Here is a 25,340-nt window from a genome sequence, read left to right as displayed (position 1 = left end):
TTCAAAAATACAAATATTAAGGAAAAGTACCGACAAATATCTTGATAATACTAATCCATAATATCATTCCTTTTTCATGTGTCATTAGACAACACGGCGTGGATCCTGACACGTCGCGGCGGCTGGTCCCAGCGTGAGCAGAGCGTCTTCTACCTTCCCATCACTGTGACGGACGGCGAGGCGCCGGTGCGGACCAGCACCTCCACGCTGAGCGTGCGCGTTTGCGCCTGCGACCGCGACGGAAACGTCATGACCTGCAACCCCGAAGCCTATAGCTTGCCCGCCAGCCTGAGCAGGGCCGCGCTCATCGCCATCCTGGCCGCCATCTTTGTGCTCCTGGGTCAGTGACACACCACCAGACTCTGACTAACTAGTTAGTCAACTAACTAGCTAGCTATTTAACTCACTCATTCGCTAGCTAAAAGACTAACTAGCTAAGAAACTCATAAACTATCTTACTAGCTGACACACACACTAACAAGCCAGCAAACTATTTAACAAATTAACTAGATAATAGACAAACGAAATTGATTGCTAAAAATGATCTGGCTAACTAGCCAAAAGATAACTACCTAACTAACTAGCCAATACACAAACACATCATCTTAAAATAACGAAACAAGAAACTAAATGAGAAATTAGCTAACATTGTTTGTATTTTTTGGTTTGTGTTGTGTCAGTGATGATCCTGCTGATGCTGTCGCTGCGAACCCACCGCAAGAAACCGTACCTTAGCGACCAGGAGGAGAACGTGCACGAGAACATCGTCCGTTACGACGACGAGGGCGGCGGCGAAGAGGACACGGAGGCCTTTGACATCGCCGCCATGTGGAACCCGCGCGAGGTGCACCCCCACGTGGGCGAGACGCGGCAGGACATGTTTCCGGAAATCCAGAGTTTGTCTCGCTACGTGCCGATGGCTCGCGCCAGCAGCGGCGGCGGCGTTCACGGCTACGTCCTGTCCAAACTTCTGGAGGCCGACGTGGACCCGTGCGCGCCGCCCTACGACTCCCTGCAGACGTACGCCTACGAGGGTGAGGGCTCTGTGGCGGACTCGCTCAGCTCGCTGCAGTCGGGGGCGTCAGGCGGCGACCACGAGTACGACTACCTCAACGACTGGGGGCCGCGCTTCAAGAAGCTGGCCGAGATGTACGGCGTGCTGGACGCTAACTGTCCTCCCATGTGATAGCAACACACACAGCCTTCAAGAACCATCTGGAAAGAACACAAAGCACTAGACTGATTGAATTCCGCCTAGACAGGCCTGGTTTTAACCCTGCAGTGGCTCATCGGCAAGTTAGCTACATCGTCGAGGGCCTCTAATATGGCGGCAACACACGCCTTCGCGAACCATCCAGAAAGAACATCAAGGCAGACAGAATACCGCCTTAATGGGCCTGGTTCAGTGGATTCTAATTCAGGGCCTCTAGAGAGTCAACATGCTGAGGACATTAACAAAAAACTGTCACAGAAGTAGAATAAATCGTTCTAGCAGAAGAATGCCAACACCGCTGCCTCATCGGGTCTGGATTTTAATTTCTTGGTGTCTATTTATGTTGGCGCTAAATTATTTGAATAGTCAAAGATGTACAGCAGACTGGACGCTAAGAATCCTCCAAGGTGGTAGCGACACATACAACCTTCAAGAGTCATCTGGAAAGAACATATGAAGCACCAGAAAGTGACTGAATGAAACCTCGACGGGCCTGGCTTAAGCATCCAGTAATGGGTTTGCTACATCGTCGATACTGCTGCAGAGTTTCAACAAATTCACTGCGGTGTAAAGCGTGCTGGATGCTAGCAATCCTCCGATGTGGCGGCACAGAGACAAATCCGCCTCGACGTGTTTAGTTCAGTGAGTTACAATTCGCAGGCTCCAGAGAATCGACATCCAAGCAAGCACAATAAAAAATAAAATAAAAAAATAAAAAGGGGGCGGCGCCGCAAAAGAAGGTTGATAAGTCAGACAAAATACCGACACTGCCACCACCTCTTCAGGTCTGGAGCTTAATTTAATGGTCTATTTATGTTGAAGCTAACAAATTTGAGGATGTTATGAAGCCGTGCTTAAAAGAACTAGCCAAGATGTTTGGCATTCTGGACAATTCATCATTCATAAAGACAAACCGAATTACGCCTTGTCGGGCCTGGTTGTAACCCTTCAGTGGAGAAAGACAACTTTAAAGCACACGTGATGCAAACCGCATCACAAACAAAGAATGAATGATTCCCAGCAGACGACCGCCGTGCCGCTTCATCGGGTCTGGAGCAAAATGTATTGTTTTCTATTTATATGTGGGCTAACTTATTTGAAGGCAAGAAGCAGCTCACTCAAACGAGAAGTCGTCATGAGCGCCTTTCATCCGGGAGACCATGGTGCCAGCAGAGCCCGACGGCCGCGCGCATCGACGGGTTGGCCAAGTCGCCACGTGAACGCTACTTGACCACAGAGACTGTGGAGCGCAAAGACGCTGTCATCTGCATTAAGTGCCAAATGTACAAAGAACATTTTGGATTTTAAAACAAACAAAAGAGCACCAAAAGACAAACTGTGAGGGTACTTTTTTGACCTTTTTACTTGAACACGTGGGGTTGCTCATGCTACGCTAACGTAGTATGCAAATGTCCGTACTTTTTTGTATTCTTGCTAATAAAACACTCAAAAGCTAATTTGGTGGCTTGATTATGTTCTATCTAGTGCTAGTATATATATTAAGACATTTAAAAAATAGCCATGTATAGTAAGGCTTTTTTTTTTTAGAGCGAGTAATTTAAAATGCTTAAACTCCTCTAATCTGGACCGTTCGACACACATAAATGACAAATTTGCCCTCTAGTTTGCTATTCCTACGGCGTTTATTATTATTATTATTATTATTATTATTATTATTTTAGCTAGTTCACTCCGGACTCGGCTGCGACCCGGAAGTTAAACACCGACCGGAAGAGGAAATGAGAAATTATTTGGCTTGGCGTTTTTGCTTTGAGCACGTTGTCGCCTCCAAGTTACGTTAGTCGGTAATTTTGGATTGTTTACATGCACAGAAGCGTCCGCAATTAAGGAATATTGTCTCCACGTCGGCTGCTGCCCGTCTACCTGCACGTCATCTGAAGAAAAGTAGAGACGTTTTGTGAAAAGGTAACTCGTGTTCAATTTTTCCACGTTTTCACTGCATGGTCCTCTAAAAGTATATTTTTGTTTAAAACGGACAATCGTCCTTTATTTAGCGTGTCCTCGGTTGACTCTATTAGATCAATATTGTCCAATGTAAGTTGTGTTTATTAGTTTACTTGTCAAAAACGAGAACGTTTGAGATAATAATAATGAATACAAAAAATAACAGCAGGATTCAAGAAAATCCAGTTTGAGCATTTGAAAATGTTCTAATGAGTCAGTATTGCTGATGCCTCGTGGGATTAATTAATGCTGCATTCGAGGATAATCGGAATTTATCCGAGTTGTTTTTTCCAGTTCCGACCTGAAAGTGTTCGAGGCGGAAGTAAACAACCAAAATGGTGGATAGTAATAAATTTGTATTTTTATTTTGGTCCTCAAAACTCATTTTGACCTCCAGCAAACTTGCCTTCTTGCAATTTAGCAATTTTCCCGACTTCTCAAGTACGACACCCCCCACCCCCCCAAAAAACCGTTCAAGAGGGCGTTCCCGACTTCCAGAGGGCGGGGCAACAGCGGTTGGCGAAGCGGGTGATGGGCCTGAGAAGGGTGGAGTCAGCAGAGCGGAGCGAGCGGGTGGGGGCGGGGCTTAGGTTGCAATGCACTGACCTGCTTGCTCACCTCATGTATCACTTGCATTCTATGAAAAAATCAACAGGCAGCCTATGGTCAAAACTTCAATAATATGACATTTATCAAGTAGTGACGCGAATATATAAGAGTATTTCAATTGTATGAAAGCCAAGTGTTTTATGCAAATTGGCACCTACGATATGCAAATGAGCAGTACTCACCGCTTCCGTTTGTGTTTTCTTGACAGGATCGAGTCCGTTTGGGACGTGGATGGGTCTGCGCTCCAAACATGCAATTGGAAAGCTGCTTTTCGACAGGTGAGTGTACTTTTTTTACACCGAGGGTGTCGTGCTGTGTGCTTGAGGAGGCGTGTCTGATGCCACAAAGCCGTTTGTCAGTTAGACACACACCAGAACAACATTCAATAGTTCTGAACATGTTCTTTTTTTTAAAAAATCACATTGGTGTGGCCTACATGATTAAAAAATTTATTACTTAAAAAATGTAAACAACTTATTTTTTCAAATGTATTAAAAAAACCTTAGGTTGATATTATGTTGCCTACTTATTAAAATACTATTTTTACAACAAAAAAAGTATTCATAGCACATGTCCAGAAGCATTGAATGATGTACATGATGATTTGTGTTTGACCTTTAGAGTGATGGGTCAGCTAGTTGGTTTTTGGTTGCGCTCATCTACCTAATGACTTTCTGAACTGGCCACATTTTTAGGTACACCCTAGTTGTTGTCTTGACTAATGTATACAGGTTCTGATAGTAGATGGACAAGTCATGAGGTGTACCTAATCAAGTGTCCAAATATTAGGCCTTATTTCTTGACTATGCGTCTATTGACAGATCGCTCACGTTCACAAATGTTATGAGTTTTCAGACTGTCTGCATGTTTTTCCATGTGGTCTGTGAACTTCAACATGCTATTAAGGGATGTGTGCTACTTCGACTGCACATAGAAATAGTTTTAATAGCTAAAAATGCTTCTGCTTTTACTAATGATTCCACATGCTAACCTTTGTTGACGCTTTTCAACGGAGGCATTTTAATGACAATTTAATTGCTCACTGAGTTCCCCCCCCCTTTTTTTTGGGGAGGGGGTTGAGCTAGGTAGCATCGGACTTAGCTGCAAGCCCGAAGTGTTGTGAAATGAGCATGACTGACTCCTTTTGTTTTTGTTTCCCGACAGGATGGAGGAGGTCTTGGACGAGCACGCAGCCAACAGACTCAAGACTTTTCGGACATGTCGGATGGGTCTGCGCTACATTGACAGCAAGCTGCTTATGGACAGGTGTGTGCGCTATTTGAGGGCAAATGTTGTGTGCTTGAGGTATGTGATGTCACCGAGCCACTTCTCAGCGCGCTTGAACCTCTGCTTGATGTACGACACACAGCAGAACACCATTCAATGCTTGTGAACATGTGCTTTAAGAAATCAATTAATGGATGTTATTTTTGCCCACTTCTGAAAATAATGGTATTCAAACAAATGTCCAGAAGCATTGAATGATGTTCTTGTCTGTTAGTGTGTTTGTTGGCTTTTGGAGATGATGGCTCGCTTGTGTTCATGTGACATCACGCACACACACACAACATGGTGCCGTGTGCTGCTGCTTCCATGTACAGCCTGCCAACCAGTCTTTGTAACTTAAGTCCAACATTAAATTATTGCTGTGTCCATAAAAGTGCTTGTCTCAAGTCAAATATATTGTTGAAGTGGAATGAGTGTCTCCGTGTTTGATTTCCGACTGCACTGTGCTTGTATTCTCAGGGCCTTGGATGGATTGTACGTGGATTGTTCTTGAAGACGTTTGGTCTCACGTCCGAACTGGCTTTCTCGCTTCATTCTCAAGGCCAGATGGCGGAATTTTCAACATGAATCGAGGAAGCCTGCTCGGACCAGAGGCCAAAACATCTTCAAGAACAATCTGAACAATCCACTTGCAATCCATTCAAGGGCCCAAAAATGCTTTCTTGCTACAATGAAGCTTCAACATGCAAATGAGTGGGCATAGCTCCACCCACTTTAGAAAAAATCTTGAATAATTTACATAACTGGCCACTCCCTCTCAGAATTGACCTATCAGCTGGCTGTATGCAAATTAATTTACATAGCCACGCCCACTTCCCCAGCTCAACGTGGGGAATATTGCCTAATTTGCATAGTTACACCCATTTATGCAAATTAACAGGGCTGGAAATTTACATAAACCATGCCCATTTATGGCACCAACCAGTCAGATTCTAGCAATTAGTACAGATCACACCAATCATATTGCTTCCTGCTCAGGAATTTGCATAACCCCGCCTACCATGCAATTCAGCCACACCCCTTTATTTTGCAAGATATATTTTATGAAACATTCCAGGAAAGGTTTTGTAATGTTACAAGAAGATTTCAGAAAAGTTTCAATTTGTCAACTTTTATTTATTTTTTGCAGATAACGTGTTTGAATGGCAAAAAGGGAAAAAACTCAAGAAATTTTTTTTCTAAAGTTTTTATTTAAAACTGACAAAAAAAAATATTTGTTGTATGACTTGATTGCTGTCTCTTTGTGGTCACCAGATGAAGTTGTGAGCCAGCGGGAGCAGATCGTGCAGCCCTGAAACAAAAACGACATCAGTGGGTCAAGTCAACTTGTTTTACAGCGTTTTTGAAATGTGATAAAAGTCACCAGCCCCGAAGGAGATCCGACAACTTTTGTGCGATTTGGGCCAATCGCGCACACGGCTGCATCGCCAGGAAGCCCGCCATGTTCCTCGGCACCTGCGGCAGAATAACATTGGAAGACAGGAGAAGCTCGCCGAATCGACAACATTCAAAACTTACCGTCAACTTCAAGCTGATGGCAGCAATGCAGCACCAAGAACAAAAGTGTTGGACAACAGTCACTGCCTGGTCAAGTGGACTCTAAAAACAAAAAAGGACATAAAGTGCTTTTTTTCTCTTTTTTTTTTATGCAGCAAATTTGACCGAAGATGAAACCCACCAGTACAGAAGAGGACCTGCGACAGTCAGTGATGACGCAGCAGCATTCACAGGAAGATGACATGAAGAAAACATTGACGTGGCATAGCGTACTGGAACCTTAAACTTTATTTGCAGTGGACGAACCGACACACAAACAGGAGATGAGCAATGAACCAGTTCAGCTTCTCCTTCAATTAGCATGTCAAAAAAAAAAAAAACAGCTCCAATGAAGACGGTGTACAAGTTTGTATTTTTCCTCCCCACAAGTGCAGGATTTTGGTGGCCAGGCAGTTGGCCAAGTCAAGACCGGAAGCCTCCCTGCACAAAAAAATACAATAAAAAAAAAAAAGTGGTTAAGCTTTCCCAGGGATGCTTTGGCACCATTTAATTGACAAAAGCAGAAGAAAAGCAACATGTCGGTACAAAAAGGTAAGTGTACCTTTTTGAGGGTCCCGGGTGAAGCGCACTTCAATGCAGCTTTGGGGGAAAACTACAAAAGGAGAGAGATGTTCAAATAAGTTTATCAAATGTTCATGTCAGCCATTTTGTTTTGCAGCATGCTCAAACCCAGCGATGGCCAGCCTCGTTCACATTTCTTGTTCCTCAGGCAGCTCTGCTTCAAGTCACGATGCCATTTTTTACCTGCACGCGCATACAAAAAAAAAGAAGGTTGTCAGGAATTGTCAGTGCAAGTCACTTGACATGTCCTTACCCTCCTTCCGTCATCTTTACAGTGAGCTAAAACAAATTAAAACATGACATCACATTTTAACGTGCATGAGTGTTTGTGTCTCACCAGTGATGAGAACAGGGTTGAGCTGGACACAGTGTCAATGGCCTGCAAGACACGGAAACATAAGATAGTTAGCTTTGAAACATGCAAGCACGTTTAGCCAGTTTAGAGCAAAACAAAAAAAGTCTCTCAAAGCCTTAATCAAAAAGAGGGGAAGTAAGCAACTTGATTTCAAGGAGAGTCCATTCGCTTCAAGATGCAAGCCTGTGGACAAATTAAAAGTAGATTCTCATGAAAGTTGTCCATGTACAAACGCTGGCAACCTACCTTCTGCCAAACGGTGCTCTTCTCCAGACGCTAGAAAGGGAAAAAGTACGTCGTGTTACTCAAGATCTTCCGTTTCCAAGTTTAATAAATAAACGTTTTAAGTACTTTACTTACCGCGAGCATTTATTGCCAAATATTTCAAACATATGTGTTGGTGCCATTTTAGCACGCGGTTGACGTTAATTAACCACGATCGAGCAAACATTTTAGCTAGCATGCCAGCAAGGCTAAAAGGCGGAAAATGTGAACATGTTAAAAGTAACAAGTACGAGTGTCAGAAGAAAGTTTAAATAAACCTCTTGTCAAAGTTTTTGGTCATCTTGTCGAGATGAGTGGCGAACAGCAGGCGGAAGATGTCGACGTGATGCTGGCGAAGAAAAGAAAGATCGCTCGTCCAATTAGTCACGCCTTAAATAGGTTTTCGGTAACTACGTCATCACGTGATGTTTTTTTTTCAAAAGCTTTATTTAACCAAGAGAACAAAAAAAGTATTTAGACAGAAAATCCTGGTAAAAATAGTGAAGTTTTCTGCGGGGATCGAACCTCGCTCGCTCGTTCGATAGCCCATGTCGCTAACCATTCGTCCAAACGTTCTTGGCACTTCTGGTCCTCTAAGCCCTTATTATCCCAGAGAATGAAAAGCGGCGGCCTAATAACACAAATTCCATGAATAGAACCAAAAATACTGAAGTTCTCAAAGCCGAGATGGTCGAGTGATTTACGACTTTACCTTCGGTTCACTTGTTCTCGTGTTCGAGTCTCATTTTCTACACACTGTAGAATTCTTCGCAAGGTATGTTCGTGCGAAGATTTTCGACGTCCAATCTTGGGTATTTGTATGATTCTCACACGAGTGTATACACAATAAATCAGAAAAGATTCGCCATTTGTGGAGAAGGTTCTGGCCGAGTGGGGTGTGACAAAGGTTACAGTTGACACGGACTTCGCTTCTTTACTACTTTTAAAGGGTTAACTCTCAAATTATTGAAAATGAGGGCGAGGGGTGGGATCGAACGCGTTACCACCGGTACGGGAGTCGGTATTTTATTACATCCACCACTTGTTTACGTTACGTTGAGCAAAAATTAATGAAGGTGATGTATACGCATCTTTTAATCCGAAATTTACTAAAGGGTACCCCCAACCTTCACCCCTCCCCACATCCTGGTCGTCAACTATGTAATCTACTCAAGTACGAATCCAACGATTGTTTTTTTGATATTAATTAACAGCTCACGAACAAGTCAATCCTATTCCCAGTCATCCACAGGGGGGCAGTATTGCATCGTGTCTCGATTGCTTCTCCGTTTTCCTCTGAACTTTCACCAGACTTTGATTGACTCCACCCACACGGATTCTCAACGATTCTATTTTTTTTTGTCGAACTATTATTTCCTTGGCGGCTTTAATGATGCGCGTCTTATAACGGCACGCTTATTGTTTTATCACGTTATTGAACAATTACAAACGAGATGAAACCCAGATATCCTTACCTGAAACGTCACCCTTCCGAGGAGTGCGCTACATGCTGGGGACATGTGGTACTGCACCCAACCCACTAATTTCTATGTGTGAGCCGGTTTTCCACGTCTCCATATTCCAAAGCAGGTGAGGATCGTTACCAGGCTTGTCCTGAGCTTGCTGATCTGGATAGATTAAATATATGTTTTATTTGCACAAAACCGAGATCAGAAAAAAGTACAGAAGAGCCCTTCTAATTTGTTTCCTAACAAGTTATTGTCTACAAAAGTGTGTCAAATTATGTACTTATTCAAGCCAATTTGAATGTCTGTTTTTACATTAAATAAGGTCATTTAATTGTATGTTTTTTTTCTTAATCACCATTTTTATAACTAAAACTACTTTGATATTTAGTTAGTTTCTGTCTAATCTAAATTACAGGGTATTTTGTAAATTCGATAATTGGGGCACCTTCTTTCTCATACTCAATCTAATTGAATAAAAAACATTTTTGTACAAATGTAGCACTGTAAAGTTTTTTTTCGCAACTATTAAAAAAAAAAAAAGAAAGAAAGAGAGAGACTATAGAATTCAGGCATCAAATATAATTGCCAAAGTGGACAAGAATGAAGTAACGCATCACGTTTTGTGTTCAAACACCACAACTTTATTGACAACAAGTCACACACAGACGATGTCCTTTCCCACGCAGTTGGGAGTTCCCGAGTCCCCCAAGTCTGCATCCGAGGACTCGCGCCAACAACTTGAACTAATCATAAACTAAACAACCAATCAGACGAGCCTGAGTCTAGAATAACAAAAGGGTCAAAGGAGGAACTGGATGAGGTCTTGAGAGTGTTTGTTTGGGAATGTTTAGTCTCCAAAGGTAGACCTCCGAAAGGTGGTTTGGCATCCGGATGGGGTCAAAGGTGACCCCGTCGACGTTTCATCCGCAAGAGATGACGGTGAAGCGCTTGGAGATGCACGACATGTTGTGCAGCACGATGCCGAGCAGGAAGAGCAGCACGCACGCCACCAGCACCACCGTGCACACGCCCGACCACGTGGACCCTTTGGCCGCCCCGCCAGTCGCCGGCCCGCTGGCCCGCCGCTCCCCCTCGCCGTCCTCCCCCTCCAGAGGCTGCTCCTCGGGCACGCTCACCACCGCCACGCCCTTCCGCCCGCCGCCCGGCAAGAAGCGGCACGCCAGCAGGCTGGGCGCGCGGTCGTCGTCGGCGGGCAGCGGCAGCACGTAGCAGCCGCTGCCGGCCAGGCGGATGAAGACGGGCGTGCGCTCGGAGGCGTGCGGGATGGCCACGGCGGCGAGCGCGTCGGGGTCGTCGGGCAGGTGGGCCACCGAGAGGCCGGGCGGCAGCTTGGTGACGCCGCGGCACCACGGGCAGCGGATCTCCTTGTGGCTGCTGCGCATTTGCGACAGGCACAGCGAGCAGCACGTGTGGCGGCAGTCCAGCAGTTTGGGCCGCCGCCGCGGACTGAAGTAGTTGAAGCAGATCTGACATTCCAGAAGGGAATCTTGGGAAAGAGTCTCCATGGTGAGAAAAAATATGTCCCGACGATCCCTCAAGTGCGTCTCGATTCACCGCAAAGACTGTTGAGAAAACATCCTCGTCCTCGATGCGCTGCCGACAACCTCGATGGCGCCGCGGCGACGTCACGGCCTGCTAGCGCCGACATGCTCGTCGTCCATCTGCAACAAAAGAGACATCAACAATTGAAGATTCAAATGAGACCTGTCATGAGATTTTTGCATATTAAAATACTTCCCAGGTGTTTTGGTAACATCCCTTCAGTCCAGTGATTCTTAACCATTCAACCTTGGGCTGCGAGCGCCATCTAGTGGGCCACAAAGTCATTTCAGTTTTGTAACAGGCTTTGTTCACACGCAGCAGGGTTTTTTTTTTTTACAGGAATATTTGGGCCCCAAGATTAAAAAATATTATTATATAATAAAGATTAAGAACCCCTGCTTTGGTCAACTTTACATGTAAGCAAACAATAAACTGGTCACCAATGTCAGGACAAGGGCCCAACCAGAATTTGATTTGATTCCGACATTTTGCAGAAAAAAATTATGATAACCGATTAATTGGGTAATTCATTAAAAAATGAAATAACTTATTTTTCTCAGTCACGTTTTTTTGGGGGGGTGAATTTTATTGTCTTTGCGTTGTGTTATAACGCGGAGGGGAAAAAATAGGCCCATTTTTACCGATGACAAAAGATGTCATTTCGTCCGATGCGAAAACGCGAATCCAGTCTGCTGATTGCGAACGGTGGAAGCAACTTGACGGCGAGCGAGGACGCGAAGGAAATGAAGCGGCTGAAGGTTGCCGGCGGGCGTGTGGGAATATCGAGCCACTCGACATTTGCCTCGAACCAAGAGATAATCCTCGTCTCTTTTCCCGCAAGGGAACGTCGCCTCTTTCTCCTCCTCGTCTTCCTCAGCAGCCCATCAGGATTTGCCTGCATTTGTCCTTCACCTTTGACCTGCATTTCTCCATCCTTATCAAATAAGCTTACAGAGCAAACCTTGCAGTACCATCATGAAGCCCCGGGGGCAGTGTTTCTAAACTAATTTGAAACCCAACCCTAGTTTCAAACCTTAATTTGAGACCATACCTCTATTGGTGATTGGTGGATACATTAATGTGATATCACGACTTGTTTTACGTGAGAGAGGAGGTCAGAGTGGGTTCGTGAGAGTTTTCCAAAAGTGCTGACTAATGAGTTGGTGGCGAGTGAGCGTGAAAAAGGCTGAGTCAGCACTCGGGCCGCTTCAGCGCCCGTGAAAATGATTTCAAGAGAAACAATCAAAGACGTTTTCATAAGAAAAGGGGAAGGGGAGAGTCATCTCTCCATCACACTCACTCCCTCGCTTTTCATCCTGTTTTCCCGTTTTATTCTTAATCTATCGCTCTTATTCCACCTCTTCTTTCATTTGCTCTCCCTCCCTCCCCTTCCATCTCTTTCTCTCTCAAGTATCTCACACTTCTCTTCCACTCATTCTGTCTCTCTCCTTGCCCTCTTTTTTTTATCCCTCGCTCTTTTTGCCACTCTCCATCTACCTCTCAGGCATTCCCTCTCTCTCCTCTCCCTCTCTATTTCTTCTTCTTTCATCCCCTTTCGCTCTCTCTCTATTATCCTCTTTTTTTGTATTTGTTCTCTCCCATCACTTTCTTTTTTTTTAGTTTTGTACTTTTTATAGCATTCATTACAAGCCGAAATACGTTTGTATGAAGTGCGAACCATTCGTTGCTAGATCCACGTTGGAAGGCAGGGGAATTGATGTGGGCGTGGCTGTGGCGTAACCATGACGACCGTGGGCGGAAACGGCAGCCTCTCGGGGTGCTGTTCAGAGGTCGCCTTAAAACAAGCAAACGGCGATGATGTCATTTGATTTACGACTTCAAGCTACTTTGTATGGCCCACTTAAAACACACGCACGCACGCGTGCACACACACGCTACTAGAAAATACAAAAAAAAGAACGAAAAAGCAGAATTGGCTTTGACGTTTTTGTGTCGTATTTATTTAATTGTGTTATAGTATGAGTGCACCAGAGGGCAGTGGTGACGTCACTAATGCAAAATTATCAGTTTTATTAAGTACTGACAACTTAATTCCCAAATTTTTATTCTTATTTACTTAATTTTACTTTTATTATTTTATATTATTATAATTATATTAATATTATAATTATTTTATAATTTTACTTTTTACTATCTTATTTTAAACAAATTTTTCTTATTACTTTATTTACATCAATACATAAAAGTAATTATTACAAGATGTAAACATAGAGTTAGTATAAAGTTTATATTTGTTTTGTAGAGCTATGAAATTATTGTTTTTTTTGTCCCCAGCGTGATTATGAATAATTTCACCAGAGGGTGATCATGACGTCATCATGGGCAGGTGGCTCACACACATAAACACACTAGAGGGTTAACACGCACGCACGCACACACACACACACGCATACTCCCTGAGGGCATCCACATACAACCAGCCAAAGGGAAAGCGTACGAGTTAAAAATAACCACCATGGCCGGCAGCAAACGCACGCACACGCGCGCGCGCGCGCACTCGCACACACACCAGCCACAGGGTTTGAGGACGCAGCAAAATACCTGCAAGAAAAAGCGCAGCTCGTTAAATGCGAGCCCCCATCAAGCTAAAAATGTCCGGCAAATGTCACGCTAAGCCCATCCGGCGCTTGGCGTGACGAAAGCGTGTTCCTCTTAGCACGCATGTTCACGCAACAGGAGCGCCAATAGGAGGCGCTGTAGGCCCTCACTAGAGCTGTGATTGAGATTTTGGTATCGATCGATAGGTTCATATCATATTATGGTATTTTAAATGTGTCCGATGGGATTGATACTAGCTCTTTGGTATTGATACAATACCAATACTCAATTTAGTATCGATTCTATCAATACTTGGATCGATCGGCACAGCCCTTAAGCGCTCACAGATAAAAAGAAGAAGAAGAAGAATGGCGCAACAGTATGAAGGTCGATCATTCATGACAATGACGCTAATAAACATTAATTGCTGCATTTTACGACACCGCGTTTTCTCCTGAACGGTTGCCAAGTGCATGCGGCTGGTCACCTCGGGTCTCACACACACACACACACAGACACACGCACACACACACACACGCACACACACACACACACACACACACACCCACACACACACACACACTTGTTCTTGGCTTGATGTGGCGGAACTGGCTGTGCAGACAGTACAATATGAGAACGAGGCTTTATGAAGGTCATACACTAGAAATCCAACAGTAGGTTTATGTGGCGTTTCACCCTCATCCCGTAAAGATGGACAACGATCTCGTTGTCGCGTGGACCATCACGCTGAGATGTACGCAGACGCAAGGGAAAAGACATTTCATACTGATGTGAGGACGTCAGCGCGAAAAGACGACAAAAAGGTCGATCGGTTTGATTGACTGCTCGCGTCAAAGCGATCCAGATGACGGACAGGCACAAATCCGTCACGCCGACTAAATGCACAACTTTGTCTAGCGAAAGTCGGATCCGGCTCATAAGCACTTACTTGATGTGTTTTGTTTTTGTTTTGTGTCAATTTTACGTCACAAGAGTTAAGTTGTCGTGCGAATAAGCCCGCAATGACGGCGATGTAATCAGTCAGGACACAAAAGTCCGAATGAATTGATTTCAGTCAACACTCACGTGCAAACACACACACCTGGATGCACTTTGGTCCACCTGAATCATGTGCTCAATCGCATTACAGCAGAGGGTGGATGCACTGTTACCTCTGCCAAGGAGATTAGGTTGGGATCAGCAATCGCTAGCGTTGTGTACTAAAAAAAATAAAAAATTAACAGTTGATTAGCTTCCTGGAAAAAAGTATAGAGCCGGCCTCCGGGACGATATGCTAAACCATGTGAGCAGGTGACTGTGAAATTAGCAGTGAAGCTAGCGGGATGAGTAAAGTCACTGTAATGCTAACATTAGATGCTGTTGACGAAATTAGCCTGCGGAAAAGTGCTGAACTTTTAAATGACATCCAAATCACATCACAGCTAACCTAATACCACCGAGCTAAAACGTGAGTAAGGATGAATGTAGTCACTGTGCCGCTAACATTAGCCGACACTTAACATACAGCAGGGGAATGTTTAGTTGGCGCTAAACAAATTAGCTCACGGAAAACTGCTGAGGAGTCAACTAGTTAATGATATCGTGTCCAAAGCACATCACAGGCGGCCTCTGCTATGCTAAGCTACACTAAACTAATACTGAACTTCATTAAGAAAGTGAATGTGACGTTAGTGATGGTGCTGGCAACCTTTGAAAGACATCACTCCAAATCACATTAGCGCTACAAAGTTAATTCGATGTAGTATCGCTAAACTAAGCTAACGCTAGCAGGCTAAATACTCATTTGTTACATGTTAATGCGCAACATGTAAATGAAGTTAGTAATGTCTATCATAGCGCAGATAACATTAGCAAGCGGCGCCAATTTTTTCATGATGCTAAGCTAACATAACACCAACAGGTTAAAACGTTGTTGCTGTTGATTTCTTTGTTGTTGTTTTTTTTAAGCCCACAAAGAGAACATGCTAACTCAACACCGGAAGATCGGAGCCTGGATTGTGGCCCCCAAAATTCAGAACTGGGAGGCGGTTGTCTTAACCACTCTTCCAACGTGCTGCCTCCTCACGCACGTCTTCATCTCAATTCAACACATCGTCTGCCTGATTGCTTTTCCTGCAGCAGCATCCCGCCAATTAAAAGACTGAATGATTCCGTGCTCGCGCCGTCGGGAGGCGGCTAGCTCGCGGGGGTTTCTATCTCATTAGCGGCATCATTGTGTCCCACGGCGGCCGCGCGGGAAGCCTTTTAATAACATTTTGTCTTGTGTGTGCGCGCCAGCGATGCGCCCGCACACCGGGTGTGAATTCAAAAGTGGGATTAACCCGAAATCCGATTCGTTCAAAAAGCAGCGAGCGACGCAGGTGTGGCCTCTGGTTTGCCATCCGTTAGCTCGCTTGACCTTTTCTTTCTTTTTTTTCTTTTTTTTAATCAGACACTGAAAAAGTAGCCTGAAGTGTTGTAGAGCCACAATTCAAAAAACAATTAATTTATTATTATTTATGATATATTTATTAATATTATTATTATAATGTATTTAATAGATTTACTGGTCATAACATAAAATTAAAAGAAAAAAATTAAAAGCCATGGGATAATTGAATTTTAAAAAGTATTTAATAGAAAGTAATGAAAATAATGAATACTGTCATTTTATTTATTTATTTATTAGAAAATTAAAAGAAAAAACATTAAGCAACATATCTAAGAGAAAATTATACCAAAAAACTAACAGGTAAAATACAGAAATAAATGTAGTGGAAATATATAAACATAATTTCTAATGTAAAGAAAATAAAAGGGAAAAATCATTTTGAATTTTTTTTTTTTTAATAATTTGAAAGAAATATAATTAGAAATAAACTGTAAAAATTAGAATGAAATAAAATTTAAAAAAGTTTAAAAAAATAAAAATATATATGTATCTTTAAAAGCCCCGGGATTGTCTGACAACCAACCCAGAGTTTCACCTGAATTCAGTTGCGCTAACCTCCAAAACACCTGAAACATTCATACAAAGAATCAAAGAAAGACGTCATTTGATTTTTGAAGGAATCCAAAAATAACCTTGCTGAATGCGCCTGGTGGAAGATTTGTGCTGTCACGCTGCTGCAGCCCGCCTGGCGGCCGCCATCGGCCCCTTTCTCCTCCTGTCATCAACATGTGTGGGAAGGCCGCACGTCACGTCAGTCAACAAACATCTCGGGGGACGCGTGCGTGTCACGCAGCCTCACACGCACAGCTCGCCACCACGCCGACACCCGTGACCGCCGCCGCGACGGACGCTAGGCCAGTAGAACCCCAACAGTTTGCTGTGCGCGTTCACCAAACAATTCTTTACCGAGGAGCCTTTTCATGCGATGGAACGTTTGCTGGCAAAGTGATCACAAAACAACCATTGACCGTTTCTGCTGTAAAAACAGCCTGCAGAAAATCACCGCGTAAATACAGCCACTGCCAAGCCAATAAATACGACCACAACAGGAAGTTTTCTCGTCCTCGACGGCAAAAGCCAGCCAAACGATTTTTCGAAGCGTTCGGGCCGGGCCATTCGTCAGCGCTTACAATCCGTCCGGCCAACTGAAACGACGACATCGATCACGGCCGCAGACACTCGCGGCATAACAGGAACACCCGCGAGACGGAGATTGATTCCCAGTGCCGTTAAAAGAGAGAAGGAAGGGGGGGGGCGAGGGGGCTGGTCGAGAGGGTTCGAGGTATTCACCTTCACAGAAACTAGTCGAGGACACACGTGGGTTTGTTTATATCTTTTCACGAGTGCAGACTAAAGTACCGCCGATGAATTCGGTCTGAAAGGGACTTGACTCATTGAGCCATTTTCAGCAGTAAAAAGTTAAATATTTACAAGTTGAATACAATGAATTCCTTTAAAAGTCATTTTTCCACTTGCTGTCGACTGAAGATGACATCACCTGTGTTGAGGAAGTAGCTAACGAGCCATCCCCACTTTTTTTCTGGGTTTGGTCAGCAAACTGAGCCATGATTGGTCCTCGGCACAGGTGATGTCATCTTCAGTCGACAACAAGTGGAAAAAGGACGTTTTAAAAGGTAATCATTGTACAAGTTATGATATTAATCATAGACAAAATATGAACTTTATACCGCTGATAATAGCTCCACGAGTCAAGTATCCCTTTAAAATAAAATTTCCAATCTTATGATTTTTCTGAGCATTCACTTGCACCAACTTCCGCTGAAATAATAGAATTTGTATGTATTCGCAGATCATGTGAAAAAAAAAGAAGAAGACTTATTTCAAACATAGATAAGAAGATACAACCATGCGGCTGCAAATCATGGAGTGACTTCTCGCGTCATGTTTTGTGCGGTGGCAGATCTCAAGTCTGTCTCAGTCCAGCCTGGAGAGGAAAATAATCTTTTTTTGCATCCCTTCCTTTTCCCCATCTGGCAGGTCGCGGCCCTTTTCCTCATTAGTCAAGGTCAACGACGCTCCCAAAGAGAACCGGAACTGGCTTCTTCATCATCATCATCATCATCATCATCATCATCATGACAGGTAGGAGGACCGAGAAGAGGAAGGACGGCAGCCAAGCCCGACAATGACCTCACTTCGCTTCGGTATCTTGATTCAATTTCTACTCTCGTCTTGTTCGGGGTGACACGGAAGCTTCCAGATCCGCCGGGGCGATCAAGAAAATCAATCCGAGTCTCGCCCTTACACGGCACGAAGCATTGAAAGCTTGAAGAACATCAAAATCAATTGGGCGAGAACCTGCAACGATGTGCCTTTAAGGGGCGTGGCCTCAGTGTCATCAGAACCAGCACTTAGTCGGGTTAGCCGTTTAGCAAGCGGTTAGTTTAGCGCTAGCGAGGTAAACAGGCAGGCGTCTCAGTTTGGTTGCTGCCTCCCTGCGCTTCCGGTTTTGGTTGACTAGGTCTGCCCACTTCCCCTCTCTTAACCCCCCCCCCCCAAAAAAAAGACCAAAAAAGACCACAAAGTGCCTCGTTAAAAGGCGGCGAAAAGTCAACCGAGGACAGAAAACGTTTGCAAAATGCGTCCCGACAGATGGAGAGCAATCTCGCAGCCGAGCACGCTCGGCCTTCCAGGGAACGTTTCGGGAATGCAAATGAAGCGCAGGTGCGAGCCGATTGGGAGGTGAGCAGTAAAATTCAAGAGGAGAGAAGGAAGCCTCATTAGCTCCGCATGCTAATCAGGCGAGGAGACCGATCAATAGCAAATGTTGCCTGCGCCAGGCGGAACGTTTGTTGAGATTCATGTATTCCGCTTCAAGAAAATGTTGAGAAATGTCAACATAAGTGGAAAATAAATCTTAAAAGTCTTTATGTATTGTATCAGTATGGATGAGGTGCTTAAGAAATACTGTTTTTTTTGTCACTTCTGTTTTGTATGCTATTTCACCTTCTTTGGTTACATAATCGGTGAAAATTGATGGGGAAAAAATTGAAAATCATCTTCCTCATGTGACATCCGGTCACAATGCTTTACATTCGTACATTTCTAACTGTCAAATATATAATAAACAGACATATCAAACATATTAGCATTTCCAGAATTCAGAAACAACATTTCTCACTATTAATTATAAGTATACTACGTGTCTCTCCTTACTCAATTGGGGCGATCTCGCAACGTCGCTGGAAAAGCCATCAGCTGGGCGATAGCGCCCTCTAATGGTTTATCCTTGCAATGCATGTGTCAGATCATATACGTCTGGTTTTTAATTGGAAGAAATATTATATTCATGAAATAGAGGGCTCAAAATGTCTTTGAATTTAATATGATACGGGTTAAAGGGACATTCAGTGATCCCTAGCGCCATCTAGTGGCGAACTAATAATTCATCCATTTTAAAAACCAACTTTGCGAATGTAGTTAGCCCGGTCGGTGTTGCATCGAGTTTCGGACCCAATGGGTCGAGCGCAGCTTACCTTCCCCATCTCGAGCCTGCAGGTGGCCTTCACTAACTCCCGTGATTCACTTTCTGCTTTGTTCTCGCTTTCACGTTCTGTTTATTAGCTTTTTTTTTTTTTCTTCTTGTTAGCTGCTCCGGCTAATTCTGGCTCGCTCGGCCTTTCGGCATCGCTCATCGGCCAAGATGCTCGTTTGCTCACACGAAATAAGAATTGGTGTGTTTGTAATGCTATTTTTTGACCACTAGATGGTGCTACGGCTCACTGAATGTCCCTTTAAATCATCCAAGTTTCACCAAAATTTGACTGCACTTTTCCACGATCCCTGACCCTTCGCCATGCTTGTTTTTCTGCATTCATCAAGCAAAAAACTCCTTGGGGGAGGTCATTACATTCCAGCATTGACAATTACAGGGGTTCCCTCAGGGCGCAATCGGCCCCCTTGGGGGCCCTGAAGCCACTTAGTTCATGAGGCCAAAGTGACGCCTTGCTTGAGATTTGAGGGAAAACAGCAAACTAGGGAATGGTTGGTATGTTCTGGCGGATTTGTAAACATCTCATTTCACACACACACACACACACGCGTGCGCACACACACGCGTGCGCACACACACACGTGCGCGCGCACACACACACACGCGGAGTCAGAGTTGTAGACAAGAAGCAAAAAGATGGCAGGCAGGAACGCTCGGTTAAAACTCGGTAATCCAGCAGGCAATTACACGCCAAGATTAAGTCGACACTTCCGAAAAGTGAGATCACATCCAGTTTGTTATTTCAAGAAAAAACACTTTTGGAAAGGGGGGTGCGAGGGGGGGGGTTCTGGTGTGACCTTCCATGATTCCAGCTCTCACACTAAAACCAGCTGCGAACATCGATGAATCGACAACAATGAAAATCAACCTTATTGTGAATCCTGATGACTTCAACTTTTTTCGGGGGGGGGGGGGTCTACTTATCTGAGTGTGACTGGGACAATGGCGACGTGCACGCGCAGCACGCGCCGGTCGCAAGCGCGCACACAAAGCAACAGCATCTTTGCGTGAAGGCGAACGCACTATTTGATCCAGACACAACACACAACAGCAGCCGTGCACGAAAACACACGCCCAGTGCGCACGTGCGCACACACACACACACACACGCACACGGCAGAAAGACACGAATCGTGACAGCACGGACGAACAAAAGGCGCAAAAGGAAGACACTCACCTCGTGCGCCAGCGTGCGTGTGTACGTGGTGTGTGTGCGCAGGTCGTCCTCGTCGGCGTGTGAACGCGACACAACAACACGAGCGGAACACAACAAGGAGCAGAGCAGGCGGCCGCCTCTCCTCAGGCGGACACGCCCTCCCTCCTCCGCCGCGCATGCGCACTCACGCACGCCAAGCTTGTACAAGGCACGTGGGGGGGGGGGGGGTATATGTATATGTACAGTACCACTACTTTTCTTTTCGTAATAATTTAAGTGTTTAGAAGGGTGGGAACTGTAGCTCAGTAGATGTGTAACTCCGCCCCCGATAATATTAATATATATTTTTCACAAGCTCTACATCTTGGCCACACTAACAAACTCCGAGACATGCGAGTACCTGTAAAATTGCTCTAAAAAGCGAAACCTGATTAGTCGTTTCTTTGCCACGAAGCGTTTCTGTTGCTTGTTGACTTTGTTGCTAATCAGCCGCCGTCAGGCGAACCCTCGCAGGTTATTGATCTCGAAAAGGAAAGAAAACAAGGACTCAAGGTTGCATCCCGCTCGTGTTTCTTTATCCGCCGGCGATGGCGATGAATGACAATTAAGATAATGGCGCTCGGGATCAATGTCACTCAGCGATGCGCGCGGCTACGCTAATTAGCTGCAACTTTTACCGAAACTTTAAAGTGGCGCTCACGCTACGCTAATTAGCTGCAAAGTGGGCGAGATTAAAGGTTTTGTCGCGTAATTATACACCAATTTTGTACTCCTGTTTATTCATTTTTCCCTGGACAAACATTGAACCCGTTTAGCGTGTTCTGTTCGGTCTTTTAGAGTCAGCGTTTCCCACGAGGGTTCCCAGAATTCCTTGCAGCCGTGCTATGTTTCATTCGAATGTCCTCCATCTTGAAACCCAAATAAGCCTGATGTGAACCCTGACCTTAAACCTTGAAACCCCTACCCAAGCTTCAAACCCTAACCCAGGCCCAACTCGAAACCCTAGCACTCATTTGAAGCCCTACTTGGAAACCCTGCCCCTTGTTTTTAAACCTCACTTGAAATCCGGACCCTGTTTTGGAACCCTGATGTGAAAACCCTACCTTGAAATTCCAATGCTGGCTCGAAACCCTATACTTCTGGTTTGCAGCCTTCTTTTGACCTTTGGCTTTAAAGCCACATTAGAAACAATATGATGCAATTTGATGTCCCGCACGTGTGAAGTGAGTCGCGTTTAGATTCCCGACCCTGAGCGTGGGCTCACTTTGCCTCTCGTAACCATGACAACAGCTTTGCAATTTCTACTGTTCCATATGGAGCACGTCGGAGCCTTTTTGTCCAAACGCAATCAAAATTTCCTTCTCCGTCTGGAAGGTGACCTCGGTGCAAAGTTGTATAATCGGATCCGCCGTGACGGGAGATTGAGTTTATTCCGGCTGCATGCGCAAGGTCCGCTCCGGCCGGGAGACGGACGCCCGGGGACGAGCGGAATCACTTTACTGGGCCGAGATGGAGATTCTGTAAGCGGGTTAACCTTCGTATCAGCGCCGCAGTTTTCCTCACACTGACAAGATCAACTTTGCGCTGGCAATACCACTCGGATAAACACCAAGAGTTGTCTTTCTAGCTTTGAGGAGAAATTGCATAAGCACACAATGCAGTATCTTCTGGACTAAATGACAGCTGCGGTCACACATAAACATAAATTGATCACAAACATACAAATATTTACTGGGAAGCCCCATAAGTTTTATCTCTAGCTTATTCCTTGCAAGGGAAAGGAGAAATTACATACTGTATGTAACAAAATAATCATAGTTGACAAAACCTAACATTGAAAAAAAACCTCATTTGTTAACGAAAAAAAATGCTTTTAATAAGATAAAAAAGGAGGGGTGTCAAAATGAGTGCATTCATTTTGAGTTCATTTAAAGTTCCTTTAACGCCATTAATTTTAATTGAATGTGCAATGCGATTAATGACCGTCCCTTACTTGGAAAACCTGTACTCGGGGAATTCCAGTCGCAATGCAGCAGACACGTCCGCGTCAAAATTTTGCAGTAATAAATGTCATAATAATGCACATGTTTTTGGAGACCGGGCTCAAGTTGTATTTTACAATTTTAAAAATGTGCAGAATTTCACGAGTTACTTCATGTTAAAGATTAGATCGCTCTTAATATGAAAAGAAAAACGTCTTACAAATGCGATTATGCCATCTAGTGGCAAAAAAATGACCTCAACACAAATCAATATTGCACTCGTTTTTTTACAGTACATTTTTCAAAATTTGAACTCAATTTTATGAATTATGAAATTACTGTATCAATGGCCAAAAGAAGCAGCCACATTTCTATTTGTTTTACTTTTTTCCAGTTTCATGTAAGTCGTGCGATTAATTACGATTAAAAATTGTAATCACCTGACACTCCCAAAAAAAAAAAAAAAAAGATCCTATGTTTATAAAACTAATTAGGAATCAAGCAAAAACGTCCTTTGTTTTGACCTTTGTCAACATCATTGACGGGAATTTGGTGTGAAGACTCGCATGTGGTCGGTTGGCTGCAAACAGTCAGCAGCAACTTTGCTCCTCCTGCCGCGCTAATTAATTCTCTCATCTTCTCTCTGTGGGTGATGAATGATCGCCGGCTAATTTGCTTTTCACTTTGGACACGTCGTTGAAGTCGGGGCGAGGGGAAGACGGGTTGAAGGTGGGGGCGCCGCCGACATGGCAGGGAAGGAGGAGGAGGACGCATTAACATCTCGGAAATGAAGAAGAAATGGAATTTTCAGGCCCGCCGTCTCGTTTTTTTTCTCTCATCCACAAACTGACCTTCACTTCTCTTCCCTCCTTCCATCTTTCCTACCTTCATTTTTTTCTCCTTTCCACCATTCTTCCCGCCTTCATTGCGTATCCTACCTTCCTTCCTTTGTTCCTCCCTTCCTTCCTTGCATCCTCCCCACCTTCTTTCTTTTTTCTTCTTTCCTTGGTTACATATTTCTTTTCATCCTTCTTCACTCCCTTCTTTCCTTCCTCAGCTACTTTCTCTCTCGAATAAGTTAAGTGACACACACACACCTTGACATTTCTGCAATGTGTGTGTGTTTGCCCCCCCCCCCCCACCCCCCCTCCCTTTAATCTAGTTTGTGCAGCATGCGCCGGTCTAATGACCTTTTTATGAGCTGCATGGTCTCCGCCGGGCGGGCCTTAGACCATTTCCAAGGCGTGACGGTAAACGTGCTCACCTGAACGCGGCACGGCACCGCTGGCCATCCGCCCGCGCTGATCCGTGATACGGCCAGCCGGCCGTGATGACGGATTAAAGGATGGGGGGAAAAGAAGAACGTGATATCTACTGTGAGCAGGCGGGAGATCAATTTTTTGGACTGGAACAGCAACAAACAAGTCGTCTTCAAGCTCGGGCGCGCGTCTCAATCTCAAAACCCTAACTTGAAGTCCTAACCCGGCCTTGAAACCCTAATCCTTTTTTTTATAACCCTGAATTGTAACCCAAACCAGTCCTGAAATCCTCAGTTGAAAACTTAATTGTGAAACGCATAACACATTTGTCTGTTTGTCTTGAAAGACGAGTGAAAATGCTCAAAATCAGATGGCACTCTAGAGCTTGTCTTTTTGCAGAACGTTTGGCAGTAAAACAAAAGGAAGAAAAGGTTTTGCTTACCTTTACTACATCCGCCGTCCACTGCCGCCTGAATTAGAAGACAAGACGAACTTTTTTAGCCATTTACTGATGGGTTCTAGAATTGCGATATTACATGATACCATGTCGCGTTGTTGCAAAGAGCAAAGTTGACTGTAGCCACAAAAGTGTGGAAACACAAAAGTCGAGGCACTCTCTGATGGTGGATCCATCTGCTATTGCTGCTAAACACCGCCGCGACCTTGATTGCGCCCTTCACACACACACACACACCTGAGCGTGGGAGGCCCCAGAGGAACGCCAACTGCTGCCAACCTGACCAAGCTTGCTTCCACTGAGCCGAACAAGAGTTGTGAAACGCAGTGGCGAGCTGCGCCTTTAGTATGGACTTGCCCGATTTAATTCACTTTTAATATCAGCACTATTACTGTATTTTCCGGACTATAAATCTCTTCGGAGTATAAATCGCACTCGGCCCAAAATGCATATTTAAGTAGGAAAAAAACATACATAGTCGCACTGGAGTCGCAAATCGCATTAAGTATATCTATTATTGGATAGTATAAGTCTAGAGTGCCCTCTTGTGGCTGTCGGTGAAATTATATTCCCCTGGTATACAATATTTTTTGCATGTACTGTATAATTCGCTCCAGAGTATAAATCGCAGGAACAGCCAACCTATGAAAAAAAGTGTGATTTATAGTCCAGAAAATACAGTATGTTGAGATTTTAGAAACCATCAATCTAACCATCGTCTAAATATTGATATTTGGAGATTTTGAATCTAATCCTAAAGTCAGAAAGTTCATAAAATTTGTATTGAGAATATTTCAGCTTCTCAGTATAAATCTGTCCAAATAATAGAAATTGCTTCCCATGCATATACTTTCTGGGATTACCCAAACTAAACTGAGGTTCATCTTTGAATGGATCCAAATGCAAAGGTCATAGGTGAACTTTATTATCCCAGAGGAGCAATTTCTTTTAATCAGTACATAAGTCCTCAAGTAACATACATGACATCTAACACAAGTCTCCGTGTGTGTGGAAATAATCCACATTTTCCAATTTACTTGCCCTGCAGCCAAGAAAGCTATTACTGTCCAGCTTCACGTGCTGCACCACATGATTCATTCAGAACGACTGCCGCAGCA

The 25,340-nt window shown here is 44.2% G+C and overlaps 2 protein-coding genes and 2 long non-coding RNA genes across 11 annotated transcripts in view; 2 read left to right on the top strand and 2 right to left on the bottom strand.

The window, feature by feature from the left end:
- LOC144040049 (cadherin-20-like) overlaps window positions 1–2,570 on the top strand; it is a 93,122-nt gene extending 90,552 nt beyond the window's left edge. For all 3 annotated transcript variants that reach the window (XM_077553835.1, XM_077553836.1, XM_077553834.1), the window contains 2 exons: window positions 89–340; window positions 681–2,570. In XM_077553835.1, the coding sequence (XP_077409961.1) occupies window positions 89–340; window positions 681–1,186 (758 nt within the window). In that variant the 3' untranslated portion in view covers window positions 1,187–2,570. The remainder of the gene's footprint in view (window positions 1–88; window positions 341–680) is intronic.
- A 366-nt stretch (window positions 2,571–2,936) lies between these two features.
- LOC144040055 (uncharacterized) lies at window positions 2,937–5,484 on the top strand. Its single transcript, XR_013289622.1, has 3 exons — window positions 2,937–3,139; window positions 3,996–4,065; window positions 4,952–5,484. It is a non-coding gene; the product is annotated as an uncharacterized LOC144040055 (long non-coding RNA).
- A 742-nt stretch (window positions 5,485–6,226) lies between these two features.
- On the bottom strand, window positions 6,227–8,684 carry LOC144040054 (uncharacterized). Of its 2 annotated transcripts, XR_013289621.1 has the most exons (11): window positions 8,524–8,684; window positions 8,090–8,442; window positions 7,908–8,020; window positions 7,794–7,823; window positions 7,530–7,571; window positions 7,301–7,375; window positions 7,173–7,223; window positions 6,753–7,051; window positions 6,593–6,673; window positions 6,438–6,529; window positions 6,227–6,365 (listed from the first exon to the last, which is right to left on the bottom strand). It is a non-coding gene; the product is annotated as an uncharacterized LOC144040054 (long non-coding RNA). The 2 variants fall into 2 exon arrangements; XR_013289620.1 differs by having other exon boundaries at window positions 7,173–7,375.
- Window positions 8,685–9,883: 1,199 nt separating this feature from the next.
- rnf152 (ring finger protein 152) lies at window positions 9,884–24,581 on the bottom strand. Of its 5 annotated transcripts, XR_013289618.1 has the most exons (3): window positions 24,460–24,581; window positions 24,208–24,235; window positions 10,969–11,108 (listed from the first exon to the last, which is right to left on the bottom strand). XR_013289618.1 is itself a non-coding variant. In XM_077553844.1 (2 exons), exon 2 carries the CDS (start codon window positions 10,804–10,806, stop codon window positions 10,201–10,203), a length of 606 nt encoding a protein of 201 aa, XP_077409970.1. In that variant the 5' UTR covers window positions 10,807–10,962; window positions 24,208–24,235; the 3' UTR covers window positions 9,884–10,200. The 5 variants fall into 5 exon arrangements, 2 of the variants coding, with proteins under 2 accessions (XP_077409970.1, XP_077409969.1); XM_077553844.1 differs by lacking the exons at window positions 10,969–11,108; window positions 24,460–24,581 and adding an exon at window positions 9,884–10,962; XM_077553843.1 differs by lacking the exons at window positions 10,969–11,108; window positions 24,208–24,235; window positions 24,460–24,581 and adding exons at window positions 9,884–10,962; window positions 20,546–20,710.
- Window positions 24,582–25,340: the final 759 nt, after the last annotated feature.

The sequence above is a fragment of the Vanacampus margaritifer genome, chromosome 20 (genome assembly GCF_051991255.1).
Source record: "Vanacampus margaritifer isolate UIUO_Vmar chromosome 20, RoL_Vmar_1.0, whole genome shotgun sequence".
Classification (NCBI taxonomy): domain Eukaryota; kingdom Metazoa; phylum Chordata; class Actinopteri; order Syngnathiformes; family Syngnathidae; genus Vanacampus; species Vanacampus margaritifer.
This window is presented reverse-complemented; position numbering and strand designations above follow the sequence as displayed.